The sequence below is a fragment of the Antedon mediterranea genome, chromosome 3, assembly GCF_964355755.1.
Source record: "Antedon mediterranea chromosome 3, ecAntMedi1.1, whole genome shotgun sequence".
Lineage (NCBI taxonomy): Eukaryota > Metazoa > Echinodermata > Crinoidea > Comatulida > Antedonidae > Antedon > Antedon mediterranea.
The window spans coordinates 4,741,815-4,767,276 of NC_092672.1; the positions used below are offsets into that span (position 1 = coordinate 4,741,815).

The following is a 25,462-nucleotide window of genomic DNA, read 5'->3' on the forward strand; positions in this document are numbered from 1 at the left end:
CCCATCAACAATTTTGATCAGTTTACGCCCTCTGGAGTAAACCAGTATTCATTGATGATGATCTAAACATTATCAATATTTTTGTAGGCCTATTAGTATTAGTTTTTTATATAGGATTAAGCTGTCTGTGTATCAAAAAAAGATAAGGACCATGTACAAAATGTCATATAATGATGTTTGTACATTCATCTACCTGGAATCCCGCTCATAAATCAGGGGGAAGTGAGACGCAGGCACATGCCTTTGACAGTTAAAATGGAATTATGATCTACTTTTTGATAGCTACAATAACAAATTAAACAATACGCATTTCGATATAGACTCAGCGAATGTTTATTTTGACATATAATGAGTTCTAAAACTTTATACAACAGCGATAGTTTCACCATTAAAAAAAATGCAGGCTTATACCGACAAAGTATAGTTTACTAAACTTACTCTGGTAACTATATTTGCCTTTCATTTTAATGGCAAAGCGTTTTCAGCATTTTAACCAATTTACCGATGCTCACTGTCCACCTTTATCGAAGGTCAGTACATGGCATAGTCAGTAACAGTCTAATAAGGTGCTATACAATGAAAGATTTATAATTATGTCATGAACACTCCTAAAATTCTGCACATATTTAAGTTCAACTAATGGACAGTTGCTTGTTCGTATAGTAAACAACTTTTTAAAACTTTCTCATAGTTTAAAATCGTATAAAATGCTTAAAATAATTTATTTCTTTTAAAAAAATTAAAAAATCCATTGACAATTTATTTTTTGTTCACTACTTTTTTAATAACATTTTTGCAAAATCAGCATTTGTTAATTTTGGCTTTGCCAATGCATTGGCTTTTTCTGTTGCATCTGTTTCTATGGTTTCAGATTTATCAATCGGTTTAGGATTGTTAGGTTGAGGGCGCTTTACAGCTCTCGGAACAAGTGCAATCTGTGTTCTGCTTTTTCCTCGTGGCCCCGAGATACCTCTGTAGAAAATAAAAGTAAATAATAAATATCTTAAAGATGAACATGTGAGCTAAATAAAAAATTGGATGCATATTATATTCAGAATTAAAATAGAGGACGTTCACAAATAAGTTTACACTACGAGTGTGCCCAAATATTGTAGTTATATGACATCATCATGTCCATATATGGCCACATCACATTTATTTGTCACATGATGTTTGATAGTGTAGATAGAGCTGTAGATACTAGCCCCAACAACGCCAAGCTCCCTAATATTAGGGATGAGCAATTCTTTGGAATATTTGTATCAGGAATAGAGCCTTTTCTGATATAGAGTAAGAGTAAAAACGCTACATACTTGGCTCCAAGAGATACTGGAGGTGCAGCAGACTCCTTAGCTGTACCTGCTTGTGGTTTCCGTGTCGGTGGGTTACTAATGGCAACTGAAACAGTGTGCTCGCCAATAACAGTACCGTCAGCTCCTAATACGGCACTTGATGCCTCGCTCTGGAAATGAAAATGTTAAATTATATGATGAGGAAAAACTGAAGAAAAGGTGTATGTGTAGTGGGGAGAGGAAATTGTTAAATATGGTACATCTCATATTTAGAGGAGACCTATTCAGAGGACACCAAAAGTTAGGATCATTTCACTGGAAAGTGTCTCCTTAATAGAGGCGTCCCTTGAATAGGTAGGGTAGTAGATTAGGCCCTCCACAGAACAAACGGCAGCCAGCACTGCAGAGCCTACCAGATCAGCACACAGGGAGACAATCCCCTACTCTGTATACGATCCCCTACTCTGTATACGATCCCCTACTCTGTATACGATCCCCTACTCTGTATACGATCCCCTACTCTGTAGACGATCCCCTACTCTGTAGACGATCCCCTACTCTGTAGACGATCCCCTACTCTGTAGACGATCCCCTACTCTGTAGACGATCCCCTACTCTGTAGACGATCCCCTACTCTGTATACGATCCCCTACTCTGTATACGATCCCCTACTCTGTATACGATCCCCTACTCTGTAGACGATCCCCTACTCTGTATACGATCCCCTACTCTGTAGACGATCCCCTACTCTGTAGACGATCCCCTACTCTGTAGACGATCCCCTACTCTGTAGACGATCCCCTACTCTGTAGACGATCCCCTACTCTGTAGACGATCCCCTACTCTGTAGACGATCCCCTACTCTGTAGACGATCCCCTACTCTGTAGACGATCCCCTACTCTGTAGACGATCCCCTACTCTGTAGACGATCCCCTACTCTGTAGACGATCCCCTACTCTGTAGACGATCCCCTACTCTGTAGACGATCCCCTACTCTGTAGACGATCCCCTACTCTGTAGACGATCCCCTACTCTGTAGACGATCCCCTACTCTGTATACGATCCCCTACTCTGTATACGATCCCCTACTCTGTATACGATCCCCTACTCTGTATACGATCCCCTACTCTGTAGACGATCCCCTACTCTGTAGACGATCCCCTACTCTGTAGACGATCCCCTACTCTGTAGACGATCCCCTACTCTGTAGACGATCCCCTACTCTGTAGACGATCCCCTACTCTGTAGACGATCCCCTACTCTGTAGACGATCCCCTACTCTGTAGACGATCCCCTACTCTGTAGACGATCCCCTACTCTGTATACGATCCCCTACTCTGTAGACGATCCCCTACTCTGTATACGATCCCCTACTCTGTATACGATCCCCTACTCTGTATACGATCCCCTACTCTGTATACGATCCCCTACTCTGTAGACGATCCCCTACTCTGTAGACGATCCCCTACTCTGTATACGATCCCCTACTCTGTAGACGATCCCCTACTCTGTAGACGATCCCCTACTCTGTAGACGATCCCCTACTCTGTAGACGATCCCCTACTCTGTAGACGATCCCCTACTCTGTAGACGATCCCCTACTCTGTAGACGATCCCCTACTCTGTAGACGATCCCCTACTCTGTAGACGATCCCCTACTCTGTAGACGATCCCCTACTCTGTAGACGATCCCCTACTCTGTAGACGATCCCCTACTCTGTAGACGATCCCCTACTCTGTAGACGATCCCCTACTCTGTAGACGATCCCCTACTCTGTAGACGATCCCCTACTCTGTAGACGATCCCCTACTCTGTAGACGATCCCCTACTCTGTAGACGATCCCCTACTCTGTAGACGATCCCCTACTCTGTAGACGATCCCCTACTCTGTAGACGATCCCCTACTCTGTAGACGATCCCCTACTCTGTAGACGATCCCCTACTCTGTAGACGATCCCCTACTCTGTAGACGATCCCCTACTCTGTAGACGATCCCCTACTCTGTAGACGATCCCCTACTCTGTAGACGATCCCCTACTCTGTAGACGATCCCCTACTCTGTAGACGATCCCCTACTCTGTAGACGATCCCCTACTCTGTATACGATCCCCTACTCTGTAGACGATCCCCTACTCTGTAGACGATCCCCTACTCTGTAGACGATCCCCTACTCTGTAGACGATCCCCTACTCTGTAGACGATCCCCTACTCTGTAGACGATCCCCTACTCTGTATACGATCCCCTACTCTGTAGACGATCCCCTACTCTGTATACGATCCCCTACTCTGTATACGATCCCCTACTCTGTATACGATCCCCTACTCTGTATACGATCCCCTACTCTGTATACGATCCCCTACTCTGTAGACGATCCCCTACTCTGTAGACGATCCCCTACTCTGTAGACGATCCCCTACTCTGTAGACGATCCCCTACTCTGTAGACGATCCCCTACTCTGTAGACGATCCCCTACTCTGTAGACGATCCCCTACTCTGTAGACGATCCCCTACTCTGTAGACGATCCCCTACTCTGTATACGATCCCCTACTCTGTAGACGATCCCCTACTCTGTAGACGATCCCCTACTCTGTAGACGATCCCCTACTCTGTAGACGATCCCCTACTCTGTAGACGATCCCCTACTCTGTAGACGATCCCCTACTCTGTATACGATCCCCTACTCTGTATACGATCCCCTACTCTGTAGACGATCCCCTACTCTGTATACGATCCCCTACTCTGTATACGATCCCCTACTCTGTATACGATCCCCTACTCTGTATACGATCCCCTACTCTGTATACGATCCCCTACTCTGTATACGATCCCCTACTCTGTATACGATCCCCTACTCTGTATACGATCCCCTACTCTGTATACGATCCCCTACTCTGTATACGATCCCCTACTCTGTATACGATCCCCTACTCTGTATACGATCCCCTACTCTGTATACGATCCCCTACTCTGTATACGATCCCCTACTCTGTATACGATCCCCTACTCTGTATACGATCCCCTACTCTGTATACGATCCCCTACTCTGTATACGATCCCCTACTCTGTAGACGATCCCCTACTCTGTAGACGATCCCCTACTCTGTAGACGATCCCCTACTCTGTAGACGATCCCCTACTCTGTAGACGATCCCCTACTCTGTATACGATCCCCTACTCTGTAGACGATCCCCTACTCTGTATACGATCCCCTACTCTGTAGACGATCCCCTACTCTGTATACGATCCCCTACTCTGTATACGATCCCCTACTCTGTATACGATCCCCTACTCTGTATACGATCCCCTACTCTGTATACGATCCCCTACTCTGTATACGATCCCCTACTCTGTATACGATCCCCTACTCTGTATACGATCCCCTACTCTGTATACGATCCCCTACTCTGTATACGATCCCCTACTCTGTAGACGATCCCCTACTCTGTAGACGATCCCCTACTCTGTAGACGATCCCCTACTCTGTAGACGATCCCCTACTCTGTAGACGATCCCCTACTCTGTAGACGATCCCCTACTCTGTAGACGATCCCCTACTCTGTAGACGATCCCCTACTCTGTAGACGATCCCCTACTCTGTAGACGATCCCCTACTCTGTAGACGATCCCCTACTCTGTATACGATCCCCTACTCTGTAGACGATCCCCTACTCTGTAGACGATCCCCTACTCTGTATACGATCCCCTACTCTGTATACGATCCCCTACTCTGTATACGATCCCCTACTCTGTATACGATCCCTTACTCTGTATACGATCCCCTACTCTGTAGACGATCCCCTACTCTGTAGACGATCCCCTACTCTGTAGACGATCCCTTACTCTGTATACGATCCCCTACTCTGTATACGATCCCCTACTCTGTATACGATCCCCTACTCTGTATACGATCCCTTACTCTGTATACGATCCCCTACTCTGTAGACGATCCCCTACTCTGTAGACGATCCCTTACTCTGTATACGATCCCCTACTCTGTATACGATCCCCTACTCTGTATACGATCCCTTACTCTGTATACGATCCCTTACTCTGTATACGATCCCCTACTCTGTATACGATCCCCTACTCTGTATACGATCCCCTACTCTGTATACGATCCCCTACTCTGTATACGATCCCCTACTCTGTATACGATCCCCTACTCTGTATACGATCCCCTACTCTGTATACGATCCCTTACTCTGTATACGATCCCTTACTCTGTATACGATCCCCTACTCTGTATACGATCCCCTACTCTGTAGACGATCCCCTACTCTGTAGACGATCCCTTACTCTGTATACGATCCCCTACTCTGTATACGATCCCCTACTCTGTATACGATCCCCTACTCTGTATACGATCCCTTACTCTGTATACGATCCCCTACTCTGTAGACGATCCCCTACTCTGTAGACGATCCCCTACTCTGTAGACGATCCCTTACTCTGTATACGATCCCCTACTCTGTATACGATCCCCTACTCTGTATACGATCCCCTACTCTGTATACGATCCCTTACTCTGTATACGATCCCCTACTCTGTATACGATCCCCTACTCTGTATACGATCCCCTACTCTGTATACGATCCCCTACTCTGTATACGATCCCCTACTCTGTATACGATCCCCTACTCTGTATACGATCCCTTACTCTGTATACGATCCCTTACTCTGTATACGATCCCTTACTCTGTATACGATCCCCTACTCTGTATACGATCCCTTACTCTGTATACGATCCCCTACTCTGTAGACGATCCCCTACTCTGTATACGATCCCCTACTCTGTATACGATCCCTTACTCTGTATACGATCCCCTACTCTGTATACGATCCCCTACTCTGTATACTCAATTCTTTACCTCTTTTTCATACTCTATGAATGCCAGACCTTTTGGTACACCACTTCTGTATGTCACTACTCGGACATCTTTTACAACGCCATACTGGAAGAGAAATATACCTTAAATCATAATGTAATTCATACTCCATCACATATAATGGACAATACTGGTAATACAGATCTACTATTATAACATCATCCACAGTTCAAACCAGCATGTGATGTTAGTGGAAGGTTGACAAGTGCCAAAGCCGCTTGGGTTCTTACCTTTGAAAACATCTCCTCAAGATCTTCTTTGGTCGTCGATCGTGGTAATCCAGAAACAAACAACTTCTTTTTGTCAAGACTTGTATCATACTAATGTCAAAATAAAAATAAGCAAAAATAATGTAATCATATTTCATACACATCCAACAATTATAAACTAAAGCTTTGTCTACACTAGCACACTTTATGTGACAAAAATATGTGATGTGCATATATATGACCATATTTGGGCACATCACACTTTTTTTTGTCAAACTAGTTTGATAGTGTAGACAGAGCTTAAGTCTCATTTGAAGCTTTATGGCGTGGAGTAGAGACAGTTGTGAGTTAAAACCCTGGCACTAGGTTAGGGCAGGCATGTTACCTAAACATTTGTTTTTTTTTTAAAGAAGGTAGTAATCCATTTACCTTGAATTGTTTTGTCGTTTTTTGATCTCCTTTTGATTTGTCTACGCTAGGATCAACGTAAATCGGTCGTCCATCGATTTCATAGCGATCACGTTTTAAGGCTTTCTCTACCGATTCCTAAAAGAAAAACTTTATATTTTAGTTTCAAACATAGCTGCCTTGATATACAAAATATATCTGGTCATATTAAACTAAATGCTTTATTTTAATGCACCTAATTTAGTCTAGTAATTAAAATCATCATTATCATTTTCTTTTCTTGAAACATTGTACATATAATTATCTTTGTTGTGATTTTATGAATAAACGTATTTCTATTTGTAATAGGATATTGGTAATAGGATATATCTCATAAATATAAGCACACCCCATATAAAAACTTAATAATATAATACAGTACCTTATCTTTGAATTCAACATAGCAGTAACCACGGAACTTGCTTTTATTTTCCACTTTCATCCTAATCTCAGTAATTTCACCACACTGTTGAAAAAATGTTACAGATGAATTTTCCCCCAAAAACATGACAAATGAAGATTAATAAAATCAGATTTGAATAGGCCATTTTGTAAAATAGTGCTTCACTTATAAAAAGACAAAACAAACGGTTAAATTTAACCAAAAACCCATTGGCTGGCAGCCAATTTGACTATTTTTTGTTTTAAATTACAGTTTTTTACAGGTAAATAAATTTTGTTTTTAATCCAATTTTTTTGTCAAAGTGAATAACTATTATGGAACATCAAAATGGCATATACAACAACAAAAATTGGAAAAAAAATATTCTTCAAGGGGACACTATGTTTAATAATTATAGTACTAATAATACTGCTAATATTATTATTGTATACACAATGTAGCATTATAATTGTATTGATGGATTTTTAATAAAATCAAAACTTACCATATCAAACGCATTTCGTATCTTTTCTTCAGATATGTTATAACTTAGATTTTTCACAAACACTGTCAAGTCGTCACGGTAACTTATTGTATCTTTTTGGACAACTTCTTCCATTTCAGAATCTTTTATTTGTAATGAAAAAAAAAGAATATAATTTATTATTCTTTATTATTATACTATGCCAGTAAACACTAATTCTCCTGGGTGAAGACAAACAACTCCACTTCACTAAAACGCATTGAAACATTTTTTGTGGAACATGCTATACAAATATATTAAAACATTATATTTTTTGTATGTGCATGGTCCAGGGAGGAACTACTGTACTATGACTTGAGCCTCTGGGGTTAAATAAAGCTGAATAGAACTATTACTTACCTTTATTTCCTGATATAGCCTCTTCGGTTTCTTGGGAAGCAACTTGTGGCTTTTGTGCTGCTTTGGAAGGTGATTTGAGGGATGCAGAAACTGGAAACGTTGGTACAATGAACCCATCATCATCCACTTTGGCGTGTTTAGCCGACACTTCTGATTCTGTGTCAGCCTGTCAACAAACAAACACCTTGTTAACTATCTACACTATCACACTTTATGTGACAAAAAAAATGTGATGTGCCCATATATGGACATGATGATGTCACATCACTACCATATTTAAGCATATCACTACCATATTTGGGCACATCACACATTTTTTTGTCAAACTAGTTTGATAGTATAGACAGAGCTTTAGATAACTTATACATATTTTGCCTATAAGATAATAGATATGAGTTTCAGACCCAGCTTGTGTATGTTTATTATGCAGAACAAGATGGCCAAATATTGAAACAGGCTGAAAGGAGTAAAGGTTATTGGGATTCTGTCCATCACACATACTTTTGCCTATTCTTTAAGCTCTGTCTACACTATCAAAGTTTATGTGATGTGCCCATATTTGGACATGATGATGTCATATCACTATCATATTTGGGCATATCACTACCATATTTGGGTACATCACACATTTATTGACAGTGTAGACAGAGCTTTACTCTTACCTTCCGTTTCATTGGTTCTCTCTTAGTTTCCTCTGCTTTTCCATTTTTTTTTTCTGGTTGTTTCTTCTTTTCTTGCTTCTTCCTTTTCTCAATATCTTTATTATGAAATTCTTTTCTACCTTCGCCTCTATTGTCTGGTTTCTTCCATTTTGATTGGTCCCTTTTATCACCTGACCTCTCCTTGTGCTTGTAATCTTCTTTCCCCCTACGCTTATAGTCCGTTTGTCCAATTCTCTCGTCATCTTCCTTGTTCTTATTCTTCCAGAATTTACCACCACCGCTTTTAGCCATTTTCTTTTCTGCCCTCTTTGCAGCCTAAACAAAAAGCAACATTTTTCACAAGTTTTTCTACAATATCTCTGCATTCCAAGTCATTATTTCAACAATAATGATTAAAGGCCAATTTACATAGATGAGTGGTAAGTGGAAAACAAAAATGTAGAATCTATGTTATTTATTACAACCATTTACACAAAACACGGAGCGAATGGGCAGTTAAGAAGAAACATGTTCAGTACAGATACAGACTATTTATGTGGGACACTACACATTTTCCGCTTAACGTTACCACTCGTCTGTGTAAATTGGACTCTAGTGGCAATATAAAACGGATAAGAAAGGTAAAAGAAAATCTTATTTACAAAAACGCTTGATAAATACCTTTAGCTTGTGTTTTTCCTCAGCTTCTAGTATAACCTGAACCTTACTGTTAGATTCTTCAAACGAGTTGAGCGAGCCATACTCGCGCTCAAAGTTGAGTAGAGTTTCACAGATTTGTTGAGGCGTGTCTGTTTCCATGTCAACAGCTTGTAAGAGCACTTCGCGGCATGTATCTAAGTCACCATATTTTCTATTGATAATAATTAGCATAATTTGACATTATAATTTTGATCTGAGCATGTCTTCTGTTCAGTGGTGTATGGCTATGAGCGCTCACTGGCTAAACCCAGGGGCCCCAGAGCTTAAGGGGCCCCAGAGCTTAAGGGCCCCAGAGTCCAATGCAACTACCCAGCGTTGGAGGGCCCCTTGGGAGTGCTAAACCACAGGCTTTTTCCACATGCGTTACGCCACTGTTCTGTTTCAGAAATCAATCATAAGTGAATTGTACTTTTTCGAAAGACAATACTTACAGTTCTAATTGGTAATACTCCAACCAGTATTGGGCCTTATATCCATTTTCAGTTTCAGTTAGAATGGTGTTCCATTGTTCTCGCCCAAAGTCAAGGTTATTATTGTAATGCATCTGAGATGAAAAACAACCATTAAAATAATTTGTTTAAAGATACATTGTCAACCTAAAAAATTTGTTTTAAACATTTTTTTTTTAATATGCCATTTTCATGTTGCGTATTAGTTATTCACTTTGACCTAAAACTTTGATCTGAAAAAAAAAAAGATTTACCTGAAAAAAATGTATTTAAAGCAAAAAATACCTCAATTGTCTTAAGTGAAATAACCATTTGTTTTGGTCTTTTTTTTACAGAAGTGAATAACTTTATTAAAACTGTCCTATTTAAAGTCTGATTTTATTCATCTTCATTTTTCATGTTTTTGGGGGACAATACATCTTTAAACCTTCATTGAATAAAACTTTTGTCTTTCTTTAAACCAAATTTAGGAACATATTATTTACCTCAACTTTAGCCCAGTATTTTTGTAGAGTATACAAACTGTCTCCCTGGCCTCCAAAGTCTGTATATGCAATGAAAAATATGTTACATTATATTATGTTATTATGTTACATTAATTACATTATACATAATGAAAGAAAATAAAAAATCTTTATTTTTCTATATTTTATGTTTTAATTTTTCCTCAAAAATAAAAATACTCACATTGATTCATAAAATCAATTGCTCTCTGAACTGTGTCACGGAATTCTTGCAGAGCAACAGTTGCAGTAGATTTCCATTCAATTCGTCTTTTAAGATAATTTAGCCACGCTGTCCAAAAGTCTAAGTACTCGTTAGAACCGGAGAAGCCAGCTAGTATAGCTTCTTCGCAAACACCTGTGGAACAAGGGATGTATACAAAATTGTGTTCTTAAAAAGAATCCGATAAGATAAGGGTTAAATTAATGTTTTGTTTCTATATATTTAGGCAAATTGCCAAGGATAACCATAAGCGAATTCATTCACTATCCTTCTTAAGGGTGGAAATCCTGTTCACAAGACAAACATATACACAAGATGCTCTATATAAAACAAAGTCTTATTACAAGTCTTTAGGAGTGGAGTTGTAATTTGTCATTAGAAAAAATCCTGACATGGCATGACAGGACTTGAACCCTTGGATTGGTAGCCAAGCATCATAACCACCAAGCCACAACTCCACTCCAATGTACATACACTTTCCTTCTGAATACAGTGAAAAATAGATATATAGACATCTGAAATATCAATTATAATATAGCTTTTACCTAATATGTCTGTATGTGGCTGTTTTAATCTCTCCATTGCACGCATATACCCAATCCAAAGCTCTGCAGACCAAGGACAATTTCTAACAGCTCTTTTATGAATGTTTAGAAGGCTTTGACAATCATTTTGGTTCTTTTCTTTATTCACAACATCTCTTTCTGGTTTTTGGAGACTTTCAACATCTGTCATCATCTCTTCTTTTCCTCCCAGAGGTTGATGGTACCGATAGAACACATTTTCATCGTCTTTTAATTCTTTTGCGTGATTCACTCTATAATCCTCATCCTAAGAGTAAAATAAAAATATATTGGTACTATGGCTTGGTCGTTTACATGCTTGCTTATCAATCCGAGGGTTTTTAGTTCAAATCCTGTGACAGATCCAGGATTTATCTGAGGTTCATATGGGTTTAGAAAGCACGAGTTGCAGTTGCATTGTTGAAAGGAAGATATTTTGCACAAAATCAGAGATGAATTTAGATGTATGTATGCCCAGTAGTAACAAAATGATCCAAGGTTAATTAAAATTGATTCAATGAAACTTACCATAGCTTTAGTGTAGGCCTGCCATAGAGAAGCATTCAGGCAGTTTTCAACCAGCGCTCGTTCATATATACATTGTAGCCTTTTAATGTCACCCTTAGACTGGAGTGCTCTGATGTAATTTTCATACTCTGCTAGCCTAGGAGCTTCGGCTTTATTCTATTAAAACACAGAGGAGACAGTGAGAAGTGACTTCCACAAGATACACACTTAATTTTATACTGTACATATTTCTATATGTTTATACTGTTGAGTGGTTTAATATGTTTTTTGTACTGTTTTACTGCACCAGTCTTTGTGAGTGCAACTGTTCTAAATCTCTGCCTACACTATCAAACTTTGTGTGACAAAAAAAAAGTTGATATATATATCCATATATGCACATGATGATGTCATATCACTACCATATCTAGGCACATCACCTTTTTTTTTTTGTCATACAAGTTTGATAGTGTAGACAGAGCTTCGTCTCCTTGAAATATAACCGTTCATCATTCACCTCATGCCATTATTTGTACCATTACACTCATAAAAATGTGTATTTATATTTGTATAATATTAGTTTTTTTAAACAAATTCTAGAAATCACTTCAAATTGAACCACTTACAAGAGCTATTTCATATTTATGATAAGCTTTAAGCTGACACAAAGCTTTGTTGTAATCATCCGTGATTTCTTTAGGAACTCCATCGGTCAAAAACTCCTGAAATTCAAGATAGGTTTCTTCCATGGCTGTAGAAAAAAATAAAGAAAAATTATCAAATAACTACAAAACATGACAATGTGAGTTTTGGTTAGCAAAAATAAGAGATTTAAGATTTTAAATAAGTAATTCATAAACACAGTATTGCATTTTGAAGAAAACTATTGTAGTATGCTATCATGTTACCACAAGCTTATAGCTAGGGGATGTTTAGGGGTTAAACAGAAACGCCCACTTTTCCCCACAGAAGAGCATTTTTCAAACTACAGACTAACAGCAGTTCAACTGCTAACAAATAGCACTTGACTATTGTGTGAATACCCTATGAAATTAAAAGAAATTATTTTTTATTTATTTATTTCACCTTATTTATAGAGGGTGATCCCAAACAGTGTATGCTTAAAATCAAGGGGTCCTCTTGATGAGTTTATGATAAGTGTCTGTGTGTGACAGTGGCTGTGTGACACCGGGGTAACCCCTAATCATCTCGAAAGATATACTAGGTTCTTTAAAGTGCACATGAGCCAGATTTTGATTATCTCACTAAATAATCTCTTTTCTACTTACTAAGAAGAGGTGTAGAAAGCTGTCTTTTAAAGAGGCTTTCAATTCGCTTTTCTTGTTCCTCTAATTTCGTCTGTTCTTCACTTGTTTGAACAGCTCCAATCTGGGGCTGTAATTAATATCAGCCTTAGTTAGTGCTTATAGAAATTGTACAAATACTGAAAACTTAAGAGGTCTTTAATTGGAAACCTTACGTTATCATTATATCTTATTCTTTAATCTGAACCAAAGAGATACTATTAAACTACTGTACTAGAGTGTCAACTCCCTACACAATCATAGCTCACTATGAAGAATATAGCTGCACCAATCAATTGCCACTCTTGTAGTTTAATACTATCTCTATGATCCAAGCACAAACCTGCAAACTCTGCAGTATGGCATTTTCAAAAACACGGTAAGAATCCCATATCAGTGAACCACGAGTAACATGAAGACCAGCAACAGAGACCGCCCTTTCATATGTATCCCGTGCTTTAGCGAGACCCGCTTCTGTTCCAATGCCACCAATGGTGAACTGACAGTACTCTAGCCAAAGACTAACAGCTATAAAAAAAATGTATCAATTATAATATACAGTATTAATTATTTTCATTTATTAATTTCATTTTTATCTTGTGGTAAACATAACTGGCAATTTAATTTTCATAACTGATTTTATTATAAATTTGTAAAAAAAATATAGAACATTGGTTCATTTTTTTTCCAATTTTAGGCCTCCCAAATATTTCAAAATCCGGGATCTGCCACTATTATCCCAGTTATAATGTAGTTCATATGCTACCAGTCAAAGTCAACCCTCTTACTGTATGCGTATAAAGGGAGAATGGAAATGAAAACATATACAAATTTATGAACACAAACTACTGTAATAGCAAATGGTATATAATGTATTTATGGTGACTATAATCTGAAATAAGGTCCTTACAAAGGTAATCAGAAACAGCTCTGTCAAGCAGCTCAAGCACTGCTTTCTTTTCATGTTCTGTTGAGGCTAACTTAATCTCATCTTGCACCCATTCCAACCACAACTCTATGGCAAATAAATAAATTGTTAATCATATGACAAAATACCCTGCATGAAGAAGCGCAATGATCTATAGGCTAAATAGATACTAGTTTCTGTTGGAGGTCAGGATCATGCCAGTTGCACAGCAAAAAGAGGTTCTAAAATCAGCACAGTTCACCTTTGACCTTATAGCAAGTGAATACACAAAAGATCTTAAATATAAATACTTTTGCATGTAAATAATACTTTAAATACGGTCGGGAGAATGCTAGTAGTATTATAGGCATATCAAAGTCAATAGTATAGATCTAATAAAATACCTTCAGTGAGAGGAAATATCTGGGCCATTGCATTCCGTGCATCTCTTAGTTTTTCCAATTCCCCAGATTCTTTTAAGAATTTTATCAGTTTCACATGATTTTCGTATTCATAAGGGCTTTCTGTGACCTGAAATTAAAAAAAAAACAATAATTTCATTATTCTGGTATATATATAAAAACATCTTGATATATTGCAGTCAAGAACTAAATTGCATCAAAATTTACAAGTGAAAGGAACAAATGCAAAACAGATATAGGCTAGGCCTACATAATAAAATTAAAACAAAAGTAATTAGGCCTACTGACTGTACAATACAACAATATATTAAAAAACATTAAAATGTGATAATAATACACTTGTCAATTGTATGACCCACTATACAACCCCCGGGAGAGGTGCGTCATGGGTGCGTCATTTAGTTTACAAATAATTACTGACGCAGGGGTGTGTCAAAAAACCTAGATTAAAGCCTAAAGGTACGTCACATTAATGAATGATGGTGTGTCAATGTCCGTCACTTTACCACTAAAAATATCATAAAAAAACATGGTCATAGTGCGTCAAAAAAAAAATGCGTCTTGGTCACTTAAAGGTAGGTCACATTTTTTATGTGCGTCATGGTATTCATAAGGTATGACGCACATCGGACAAATGACGCACCTCTCCCAGGGGGTCATACAATTGACAAGTGCATATTAATAAATAGGCAGCTTTATTAGTTACAATTTAGTTTCATTTTCTTATCGGATTATATTTCATGTCAGGCCTAAATATATTGTATTGTGTATATATATAGAGAATACGTCTTAACACTTTACTTACTTACTCACTGCGGAGGGGGTGGGTTGACTTTCAAAACAAATATTTCAACTGCTGTATAATGCGTTTATTAAATAATAATTTTCACATGGCTCTGGCCGATCCCTCTGGCCTATGCCGTCTCCTAAACTATTATACGTCACAATATGAAAGTATCATTCAATAGCCAGTGCGTAGGCCTAGGCCTAAAACCACTCACTGATGTAACCCCATCGACCGGCCTGTTATCTGTGAAGCTATACTTATCGCCGCCGCCTTGGCCTAGCCTAGCAGAAAGAAGCCTACCTTGTTGGTCAATTCTTGCTCCTGCAATTCGTTGTCTTCATCGTCTAAACTTGAATCAGAGTCTTCGTTAGTTTCAGCTTCACATTCCATTTTATCGGTGTCCATTATACGCGTTTAAAATACTTAATTTCGCGGTAAAAATTCGAATGGATATTTTCACTCAAAACCAATGTGATAATCGGCCATTTTACGGAGATCGTCGATCGTACGTAAATGTTGAGGTCGCTCTATAAAATATTTATTGAGCCGAATTCTGATTGGATAAAAGTTAGTTTGTGTGTTTGTTTTGAGTTCAAACTCCAACTAAATAGGAAAGTTTTAGTTTACTTTTTCTTTGGAGTTGGAACATTAAAATGTCAAACGTAGTACATTATAACTTACCATAGTTTTATTTCAATAAAAGTATAAATACATTCCGGTATGATACAAGCAAACACATAAGTTATGCCTACCTCCCTCTCTTACAAACTGATTGGTAATGTGATCGATTCCTCGACTCATTCTGCTGCCGTTTGATACAAGATACAAGATAACTTTATTGTAAAAATTTTTAACAATTTCGATATATGTTTTGTACCTGAGTAGAATAAATAATACGATGTGATAACTATATAAATAAATACAAATGATACAAGTGACTATCTTGAAAAGTTTTTGTTAAATAAATTGCATGCTATGTACATTGGTGAAACTCTGAAACGGTTTGTGGTTATTTTTTTCTGTGTCAGTCTAACCCTTCCTGATCTACTTATAATGATGTCTGAATGTAATGGGTGTGATGGGTCTTGCATAATTGTGTCAAATTTCTGAAGTATGAATGTATTAAACATTTCATCTAAAGGTTTCAGTATTGTAAATTATAATTAAAGTTACTCATACAAAATGTTACTAATTCTTATATATCTATCATTTACACATTAATTAGAGTTACACATAACTCTTTCAATAATTATTATCTCTCTCATTTTTTAATAATAGATATTTCAACTGGACTCCTCGATTGAAACGTATATTACATAAAGTGAGCTCATAAAAACTAAAACCAAAAGCGGCGTAGATGTTTCATGCTTGTTTTGGATCGCAAAAGCATGAAATGATGACTGAAGCAAATTTCTTTCGAATTAAACCTCCGAAAAACGTTTGGACGAACACCACTGAAAATAGAGAGAATTTATTGTTATAAATTACGTCTTAAACAAAGTTGTCCTGAATATTTTGCACATAGCTATATAACATACCTTACCTATTGATTGAAATAGATATATTGGTGACGTCACAAAAGCTTATTAAAATCTCGAGTTATCTCTATCTTCAATATGGGCCGAAATGTTAAATAGCACGCCCTCTGTTGATATCTGTATTTTTTTACAATAAAGAGAAAAGAATGCAATACTCACCGACGGCAATAACAACGACAGAAGCATTGATACAGGTCAACACGCCAGAGGTCACGGTTTCGCTGGTTCTGCCAATGCCTTCCCTACTCAAAATTGATTTCACCGACAAGTTTAGAACGACATAGACCAATGTAGTGATCTGAAATCGTTGTGCAAATTTGTTCTTGATTGGTCTAAAGTGGATATGGAGAAGAATGAGGCAAACGATCACCAGTACAGAGTACGCTATATCAATGTCTGAATAGTTTTCGTAATTGACAATCAGCGCTAGAGCTGCTTTTGTAAATATCTCAAGAACTTCCCAGAACCAACAGCGCGGAGTGTACTCGACGTAAAAGAACGACAGATGGTGTTCTTGCTTTTGGTGCTGCTGCGGCCATTGACATCGCTGTTTCTGATCATGCTGTTGATTTTGCTGCTCTGTCTGCTCATAATCGATAGAGTTTAAGATATCTTGCACAATGGCATCGTTATTAAATGCATGTTCTTCATTGTTCTCTCCACCAATATTGGAACAGTCTGTGCTCAGTAGCTGTTGATAACTATGATATCTACCAAAAGGAGGAGGTCGGCGACGTCGGCGAACATAATATAGAATGCACCCGATCGAAACCGGAAAACCAATCACGTACAGAAAAGAAAAATAACAAAGTATTAGGTAGGCATTTGTGCCTGTGTCATTGGATATGATAATGGAATAATCCATTTTCAACATCGTCCGCGTGCAACTTCCGTCGTGCGTCACGTTAAACGTACGATACGCCCACGGTCCTATAGCCATGATTCCCGAACATGTGTTTGCATAGGTAAAGTAGAGAAGTAGCAACACGACAAAGCACACCAAACCATTGGTAACTGGAAAATCAACATTTCGTTTTCGTTTTATGGTGACGATAATCACAGCGACGCATCCAAAGAGTATAATAACAACAGGAACACATATTGATAGCACTGCTTGCTTGTATGCATTCCAGGCGAATCCGTAAAAAATACATCTTGGGCTGAGCAGATTTATGTAGCCTACAATATCCAAATAGATGAATAAATTCCCGCCTATTGTTTTAGATAAATCGTTTCTTCTGACTGACAAAATTCCAATAATTTGATAATAATTAATGGCAATTTTAACGTACATACTTACAGATTTTATATTCAGTTTATCATATTTTTGACGCAACATAGTTTGATATTTGAAAGTTAATGCTCCAATCAAAACAACGAGTAGTGTGATGACACTGAACATCAAAAGAAGGATGGTAGAATGAGGACACTTGTGACATTCGTAAAATAATGTGTAATAACCTTTTTTGCACACGACACATAGCCAGTCTTCGTAGCCTTCAGCACACGCGGCCAATGTCCCGTTAGATATGCAGCTTTTAGGACGGGGACATCTGTGCACAGATGGAATGGAGCCGTTGTATTTGACGTTCTTAAGCTCTTCTGGATAGGATACATCGAATGTGCTGTTGTTTAGCCCATTTATAAACTCATCATACTCAGCAGCAGGACTTCCAGAATGGTTACCATAAAAAATGCTGTTGGTGAAGTTCCAACTCCACCAGTATCCATTCTGTAGTTGTTGATATCCACCAGAACAATCTACTCCTTCTGAAGGACACGGAATACATTCCCCAAATCTTTCAAATCGATGGAACATCGAACTGCAGTCGCAAGCGTTTAGGCCAGCGCAAGAGTCGGTTTGAGTACCCAGAGGACAAGCTAAGCAATTACTCATTGACGATGCCCCGGCTTCTGTAGAAAATGTTCCATTTGGACATCGTTTGCAGTCAGTTGTGTAATTTCCTGTTTTTACAAAGCCAAGCATATCTTGATAGTATCCGCCTAAAACGTAGATAAATATATATATATATATATGATTATACGTGCGTAAAACTTGTTTCCCACTAGAGACGCAACGCAAGGACGAGTTGAGAAAAGACAACCAACATTGCCTCTGCGTTGCGTGTACGTCCTTGCGTTGCATCCTAGTGGGAACCAAGCTTTTGGAGTCAATACTATTGTTAGACTGTGGAGGAATAAGTTTCATGGTTAGACTAAAGCTTGGTTCCCACTAGAACGTAACGCAAGGACGTAAACGCAACGCAAGTGAATTGACCAATCACAAGCGATGGCTTATTCGCTTGTGATTGCTAACTGTCTATAACTTCGCTTGTCATTGGTTAAAACGCTTACGTTGCGTTTACGTCTTTGCGTTACGTTCTAGTGGGAACCACGCTTAAAGCTTGGTTCCCGCTAGGACGTAACTCAAGGACGCAATCCATGCGAATTGACCAATCAAAGCGATGGATTATATGAACTTTCGTTTGTGATGGTCAATTCGCTTACGTTACGGCTTACGTCCTTACTTTACGTCCAAATGGGAACCAAGCTTTACGAAATGTTGCGTACCTGGTGGGCATTTCAGACACACGGCATGTTCATCTTTATTTCCAAACGTGCCCCTTTGGCAGAACGTACACTCTGTTTGATCATCGCCGGGACATTCAATGCCGCTGATATATATTATCGATTGTTTTTCATGTTTAGCGTTGGAGAGTCCCTCTAGTGTAATATTGATTCCATCATATGCACAGGTCCTAGAAATAAATTTCACATCCAAAATTGATGAGCACATACGAACAAGTTAAAGGAGGCCATTAATGGAGCATTCGATTTGCGGCGACCAAAGTAGGCCTACGTCATGTTAATTCACAGATGTGTTTTTTCTTCCCTTGACTACTGTCGGTCAGTGGATGGCTTCGGTAAAACTAATAATTTAATTTAGATAAAGATATAATGTGCTTCAGACAGAACTTACGCTATAACATTCTGGCCAACCGAATTTGGCAACTTGTGTAGCTGTTCACAAGATAGGTAAACTATTGTAAAACTTGCAAAACTGTCCTCATCAATTGTATATATTGGGTTGTCGTGTATATACCTATTGTACATGAATTATTGCATTAAACCAATCCATAACAGTGTAACAAGAAAAGATACATTTCCATTTGATACTTGTATGCTAGGCTACATATTATAATATAACAAGAGGGACAGACAATCAATATCATTTAACTTACAGATATGCTTGTTGTTTTTCTTCTGTCATCTTGAAAGCAAATTGCGAAATATTACTTAATTGATTGCCGTAAAGATATCTAAAATATGAATGATAATGTTAATAAATCAATAAATTATTCACGTAATTGAAACATTTCAACGTATTTACTTTGGATCGTAACGAAGACGGCCTTGCCTTGGGTCAGACCTACCCACACCCCTTTCATTCTCTCTGCATGCATCAAAAGCCTTTTTGTCACTTAGGCCTATAACCTAAAACGCTCTATGATATTAAATTTAAGTTACAATTCGAGTCTCTTTTTGGGAGTTCCGATTTAAATTGTAACCTTCCATTTGTTAACATAATGCTTATTTACATTGCAGACAGGTTGGAGTCATCAAACGCATAGTCATCAATACTACTGATGTTATTATGGGCTATCATTCTGAAAAAAAAAATAACAGAAACGTTCAATTAATATATAACCCGTTCGTTATATACCGTACGCTTCATACGACTATTACGGCGATCGCACCTCCATGAGTTAAAGAGGATGGGAGAGTTGAGTTCCGGTTAGATTAAGGCCAACTCAGACAGCATCGTAGGCTACGACGACGACCTAAAAAATACGCCCGACGCCATCTCAAGACGACTCGTCTCGTCGAGATTCAACTCAGACAGCACTGACGAGTCAAGACGTTTCGGCGGGCCTCGTCGTACGACGCTATCTCGGTTGGCCTTTACAGTGTTACTAAATAGTTAGTCGAGGCATGTAAAGGTTGATAAGCTACTAGGCATTAATACAGTATTAATACTTACAAGACTTTCAGCTTTGTCATTCCCTTGAAATTCGCCTTTCCAATGCTTGAAATATTGTTTTGAGACAACATGACTTCTTCGGTTGCATTGGTACCAATTTTGCCTGTTCCCAGTGTTTCAATGCTGTTGAAATTGAGCATTCTTCAAGAAAAATTATCAACATCTTTTAGAAATCGTGAACTTAAGTGAAGTATAAGTATTACAGGAACTCAATCTTCAAGTAAAGCTTATATTTAAAATATGGCGGCAATCGCACTTCAGCCTTCATTAGAAAAGTTCACATTCATTTTGATTCGCTTTAACTGTATTTTGTCTTTTATGTGTAAACTGAATTTGGGGTTGGGCCAACCGGCTCAGCTACAGTGATTAAGTTCACTTAGGTTGACCCTGGTCTCCCCACTCTATAGTTCACTATGTCAGTCGGTCGGTCTGTCGATCTGTCTGTCTGTCGGTCCGGTATCACTATGCGTTTTAGCACGCAACTTATGGCTGTTGGCCTTGTTTTTACAGGCCTACCACAATGTCATTTTCGGATTTAACAGACACATGTTCAAACTGCCATTTCAGTCACGTGTGTGCTTCAAATCTTCTAGGGCATAACCAGACCATACCTTAATAATATAATCGAAAAATTAAATATAGAACCGAACTTACAATTGTGTAATTGTACACATGCTAACGGCTGGTGAAATTTCGGTAAGCATATTGTTGGTCAGAAACCTGAAATTGTAAAGATGTAAATTCTACTTTAAATACGGCCTATTTTAGAGGAGGATGTTGGTTGTATGAATCAGAAAACCGCATATAGAGGGGAGAGGAGGAGACTATACGATATTACTCACAATCCATGTATAATGCATACACTGTCAAATGCTTCATCGTCAATATATGAAATCTGGTTATTTTGCAATGATCTAACAAAATAAATATGATATTATATTAAGATACAATGCATATCATTATATAGACTTGGTGTATGCGTTCTATTATTATAAACATTGCCGCCGACTTCCGCCGATATTGCTTATTGAAACTTTTGGAATAAATATTCACTCTAATAGTGAGAAAATAATTAACGAAGCTCTTCATTTTGATATTAATAAAACTTGCTAGAAAACAAAGTCCATGAAATCTACTCACAAGGTGCCGATAGTACTGCATCCATCAAAAACGCCTTTATCGATTCTTGTCAATTTACAGTCATCCATGAAGCTATGGAAATCAGGATGTAATATTTTGAAATTTAACTCAACCACCTAGTGTGGGCTAAAAGTCTTACCCCACAACGATCAGAAAAAAATTACCGTAGCGTAGTTTGTAAATATCTTTATACCAGCTTTTAATTAAATAATTATTAATAGAAAATAAAACTAGAGGGTACTCCGAGAGTACAAACCTCCGCCTACTGTAAAATTCCCCTACATAAAACTATTTTACTGCCTAGAGACCAGAGATTTTATCCGATTCTCACCAAACTTAGCCACAATGATCAATGACTCATCATATACTTGTGGTTAAATTGAACGGTCAGGGTCAAGGATCAAGGTCCACAAAAAAAAAAGAAATAAAAAAATAATAATTAAAAAAAAAACCTCAGCGGGACTTGAACCAGCGATCTCAACTGTGAGAGGCTGGATACATAACCATTACACCAAACGCTCATCCACAACCTTGTAGTGTGCAGTTAGCCTATTTACACATAGAACTAAAAAAAAAAATGTTAACAAAATATAAATATTTTTCGGGGACATTTTATGTAGGGGAATTTTACAGTAGGCGGAGGTTTGTACTCTCGGAGTACCCTCTAGTTAATAATATTAAAACACGTATGCCCATTTTTCGCTTAATATTACTACGTTTGTTTGCACAATAACGCTCACAATTGTCAACTTTTTCTCCTGATTTGTTAATAGATATATCAATAGATTATGCCTATCAATTTTCATGAAAATCGATATAGAAATAACGCAAAAAATGTTTAAATGAAATCTCGAGTTATCTGCATGTTTAAATGGACCGAAATAATAAATAGCGCGCCCTCTTTCGCCCTGTGCATTTTCAAGTTCGTCTAAAACTTACATTGATGTGTCGACTGGACAGTTGTCAAATGCTCTGTATGGTAAACTATTTAATTGCCCATGATCTAAAAAACTGAATAATAATAATGTAAAATATTCATCAATATTAATGTATGTTGATAAAGGACAAACATTAATTGTTGATCATTTACACTTTACTAACATGTATAGTGAGGCAATTTGATTCAACGTGAAAGCATCCGTCAGCAAAGTCTCTAAACAGTTGTGCGATAATCTCCTAAAAGAAAAAGAATGAAAAAGAAGCATATTAAAGTACTGTACTTTAAAGGTTTCGGAAGAGATTATTGTAAAACAGTATATTCTGGCTCAGTTTTACAGTGTGATTTCATTCTAGTGTACAAAGTTGATACACACATTTTCTTGTTACTCAAGTTTAATTTAATTTATACTTACAGAGTATTTATATGTACCCCTCTAAATGAACCGTGTTCAATTTCTTCTATCGGGTTCGAATTAAAATTACTAAATAGAACAAAAGAAAAACATAATATAAAGTGTCGTTTATGGAATTGTAGTCTGTCGTATATTTTTTTTTATTTCGTGTGGCCAGCATTCACCACATATTACTATATTGAGGAAAGATCGGTACAGATGGTACTTGGGTCACACTAAAGAGGACTTGACCAATCACAAGCGATGGATTATTCGAACTGTCTCTTGTCATTGGTCAACTAATAAGAGTTTAAATAGGCCAACTTACATGGCACGTAACAGTCCTGATCCTTTAAACATATCTTCCTTGAGTTTTCTGATGTTATTGTTTTCAAAATTTCTAAATAAAAATAAATCTATTAGAGAAAGTTGCAAATTTTGACGAGTGTATAAGTTACAAAATTAGTTTGTGCATAGTTCGGTTTTGACAAGTTCTTATATTCGATAACTCCTTGGTTTGGTGAATATGATGGCATTGAGTGAGAATGATGTCGATATTGGTTATTATATTAATTATGAGAATGTCGGTAAAGGTTTTATCTTACATTACAGAAAGAAATGTTAGATTCTGGAAAACGTAGTCTATTTCGGTAAACTTGTTGTTTGTAGCGCTTCTAAAAAATAATAGAATTGATTAATAATAAGAAATACTGGTATTAAACTACAGAGCTTTGTTACTGAACTTGAACCCTAAACTTTCTTATAATCAAACTGAACTTAAAGACAAACACCTGCATCATTACTACATTCATAATACTGTAATCTGTGTAACATTATTGAAGTCTCTTGTGATAATACAGTAGTTCTTTAAAACCATGAACACACACAGTTTTGGCACCAGGAGAAAATTTATGCTGCTTTAATATCCGGATAAACAAACAGCACAGTTTCAGTAGGCCTACACTATAAATGTACCAATAATTAAATTAATAACTATACGTAGGCCTACTCAAATCATTTTATTTCTCCGCAAAACCTTCACAGGCACCTTCTATTTCGTCGTGAAGGTCGTGTACTTGTTTACCTCTGTCCGAAAAGTGGTATTAATATCAAATAAAAACAACATGTTATACCTTGTAGTTTATATACTTACACCAACTGGATTGGTTTTGGTAGCTTTGGCAATTTACTCAGAAAATTATTGTCAAGGTATCTGTAGAAAAAAAAATTATTGCATGCTTAGTGTTGACGAATACCAGCTGCTGATAGCGGCGTTGTATAGATGTATAAACTACATTACAACATTAGAATTAAATTAAAGTACTTAAATTTAGATAGACTTACAGTCGAGTAAGATGTTCCAGGTTGAGCAGTGCATCTTCTGGAATTGTTGTCAAATTATTATTAGATAAGTTTCTGAAATATAAAAATTAAGCAGTTGTTTGGTTGGTTATAGCAAAGCTATATAATCTGTGGGTAGTAAAACCATGGATATACGCAAAACGTTACAGATAGTGGAATCAGTTACGTTACGTACGTATATCGCACCGATACTTCACCACTCACACAAAATATTGCTTCCAGAGTGGCTACTAAAGCTCTGTCTACACAATCAAACTTTATGTGGCAAAAAAAATTTTATGTGCCCAAAAATGGACATGATGATGTCATATCACTACCATATTTGAGCATACAACAACCATATTTGGGTACACTTTTTTGTCTAACTAGTATGATAGTGTAGACAGAGCTTTAGCTATAAAGAACGACTTTATTTAATACAACTGTAGCTCTTAATTCTTTTAATCAAACTAGTGGAATGTTATAAATTCATTTGTGATTACAAACCAGATGAACATTTGCAATCATAAAAACAATCTTATTGAAATACATGAGGTATTTTGTAGTAATATGAATTAACATCCGGCCTACACATTTCTGTCCATTTTCGGATGCTCTAAAGAAGCAGATGCACACATTATTTAAGTCTCTTGTGATATTTCTTTAAACCGATAGGCCTAAACTAAGATTGCTGGTGCCAGAAGAACATTTATGTTGCTTTAATATCCTGATAAACCAACATCACAGTTTCAGTTTTACTATAAATGTACCTATAATTAAATTGTATTTTATTTATTTATTTTATTTTATTTCAACCACATCTAACAGCGAAAAATCGCCAATTACAGGATGCCTTAAAACTCTTTAGATATAAATATAGAATTAAAAGCACATTAAAATACAGAACATGAAACATACAAAATGAAAAACTTAAATCGAT

At 37.3% G+C, this 25,462-nt stretch overlaps 3 protein-coding genes and 1 long non-coding RNA gene across 4 annotated transcripts; all 4 read right to left on the bottom strand.

Moving 5' to 3' along the window:
- Positions 1–348: 348 nt before the first annotated feature.
- Positions 349–15,616, bottom strand: LOC140044617 (squamous cell carcinoma antigen recognized by T-cells 3-like). Its single transcript, XM_072089203.1, has 21 exons — positions 15,431–15,616; positions 14,326–14,452; positions 13,925–14,029; positions 13,358–13,542; positions 13,000–13,105; positions 12,337–12,461; positions 11,732–11,887; positions 11,186–11,471; positions 10,602–10,775; positions 10,400–10,458; positions 9,897–10,009; positions 9,427–9,616; positions 8,767–9,081; positions 8,105–8,270; positions 7,727–7,848; positions 7,222–7,305; positions 6,822–6,938; positions 6,414–6,503; positions 6,166–6,249; positions 1,314–1,462; positions 349–972 (listed from the first exon to the last, which is right to left on the bottom strand). Exons 1-21 carry the CDS (start codon positions 15,533–15,535, stop codon positions 774–776), a joined length of 3,057 nt encoding a protein of 1,018 aa, XP_071945304.1. The 5' UTR covers positions 15,536–15,616; the 3' UTR covers positions 349–773.
- A 199-nt stretch (positions 15,617–15,815) lies between these two features.
- LOC140043417 (uncharacterized) lies at positions 15,816–21,670 on the bottom strand. Its single transcript, XM_072087925.1, has 9 exons — positions 21,553–21,670; positions 21,365–21,430; positions 20,711–20,851; positions 20,268–20,336; positions 19,911–19,988; positions 19,649–19,771; positions 19,240–19,427; positions 16,828–18,672; positions 15,816–16,584 (listed from the first exon to the last, which is right to left on the bottom strand). The coding sequence occupies exons 2-9, from the start codon at positions 21,412–21,414 to the stop codon at positions 16,493–16,495; spliced, it is 2,586 nt and encodes an 861-aa protein (XP_071944026.1). The 5' UTR covers positions 21,415–21,430; positions 21,553–21,670; the 3' UTR covers positions 15,816–16,492.
- Positions 21,549–23,575, bottom strand: LOC140043593 (uncharacterized). Its single transcript, XM_072088116.1, has 6 exons — positions 23,510–23,575; positions 23,203–23,271; positions 22,952–23,026; positions 22,790–22,861; positions 21,851–21,922; positions 21,549–21,624 (listed from the first exon to the last, which is right to left on the bottom strand). Exons 1-6 carry the CDS (start codon positions 23,539–23,541, stop codon positions 21,549–21,551), a joined length of 396 nt encoding a protein of 131 aa, XP_071944217.1. The 5' UTR covers positions 23,542–23,575.
- A 225-nt stretch (positions 23,576–23,800) lies between these two features.
- LOC140045582 (uncharacterized) lies at positions 23,801–24,560 on the bottom strand. The gene is made up of 3 exons (XR_011844600.1): positions 24,526–24,560; positions 24,335–24,394; positions 23,801–23,855 (listed from the first exon to the last, which is right to left on the bottom strand). It is a non-coding gene; the product is annotated as an uncharacterized lncRNA (long non-coding RNA).
- Positions 24,561–25,462: the final 902 nt, after the last annotated feature.

Coding starts and splice junctions, on each gene's coding strand:
- LOC140044617 (XM_072089203.1), bottom strand. CDS start 15,535: ATGGACACCGATAAAATGGAATGTGAAGCTGAAACTAACGAAGACTCT. Junction 9,617..9,896: donor GAGTATTACCAATTAGAACT/GTAAGTATTGTC, acceptor TATTATCAATAG/AAAATATGGTGACTTAGATA. Junction 1,463..6,165: donor TCATAGAGTATGAAAAAGAG/GTAAAGAATTGA, acceptor TTTCATTTCCAG/AGCGAGGCATCAAGTGCCGT.
- LOC140043417 (XM_072087925.1), bottom strand. CDS start 21,414: ATGCTTACCGAAATTTCACCAGCCGTTAGCATGTGTACAATTACACAA. Junction 19,772..19,910: donor GAAAAACAACAAGCATATCT/GTAAGTTAAATG, acceptor CATGTACAATAG/GTATATACACGACAACCCAA. Junction 18,673..19,239: donor GTGTCTGAAATGCCCACCAG/GTACGCAACATT, acceptor TCTACGTTTTAG/GCGGATACTATCAAGATATG.
- LOC140043593 (XM_072088116.1), bottom strand. CDS start 23,541: ATGTTTAAAGGATCAGGACTGTTACGTGCCAT. Junction 23,272..23,509: donor TCAGGACTGTTACGTGCCAT/GTAAGTTGGCCT, acceptor TGTTCTATTTAG/TAATTTTAATTCGAACCCGA. Junction 23,027..23,202: donor GGGGTACATATAAATACTCT/GTAAGTATAAAT, acceptor TTTTTCTTTTAG/GAGATTATCGCACAACTGTT.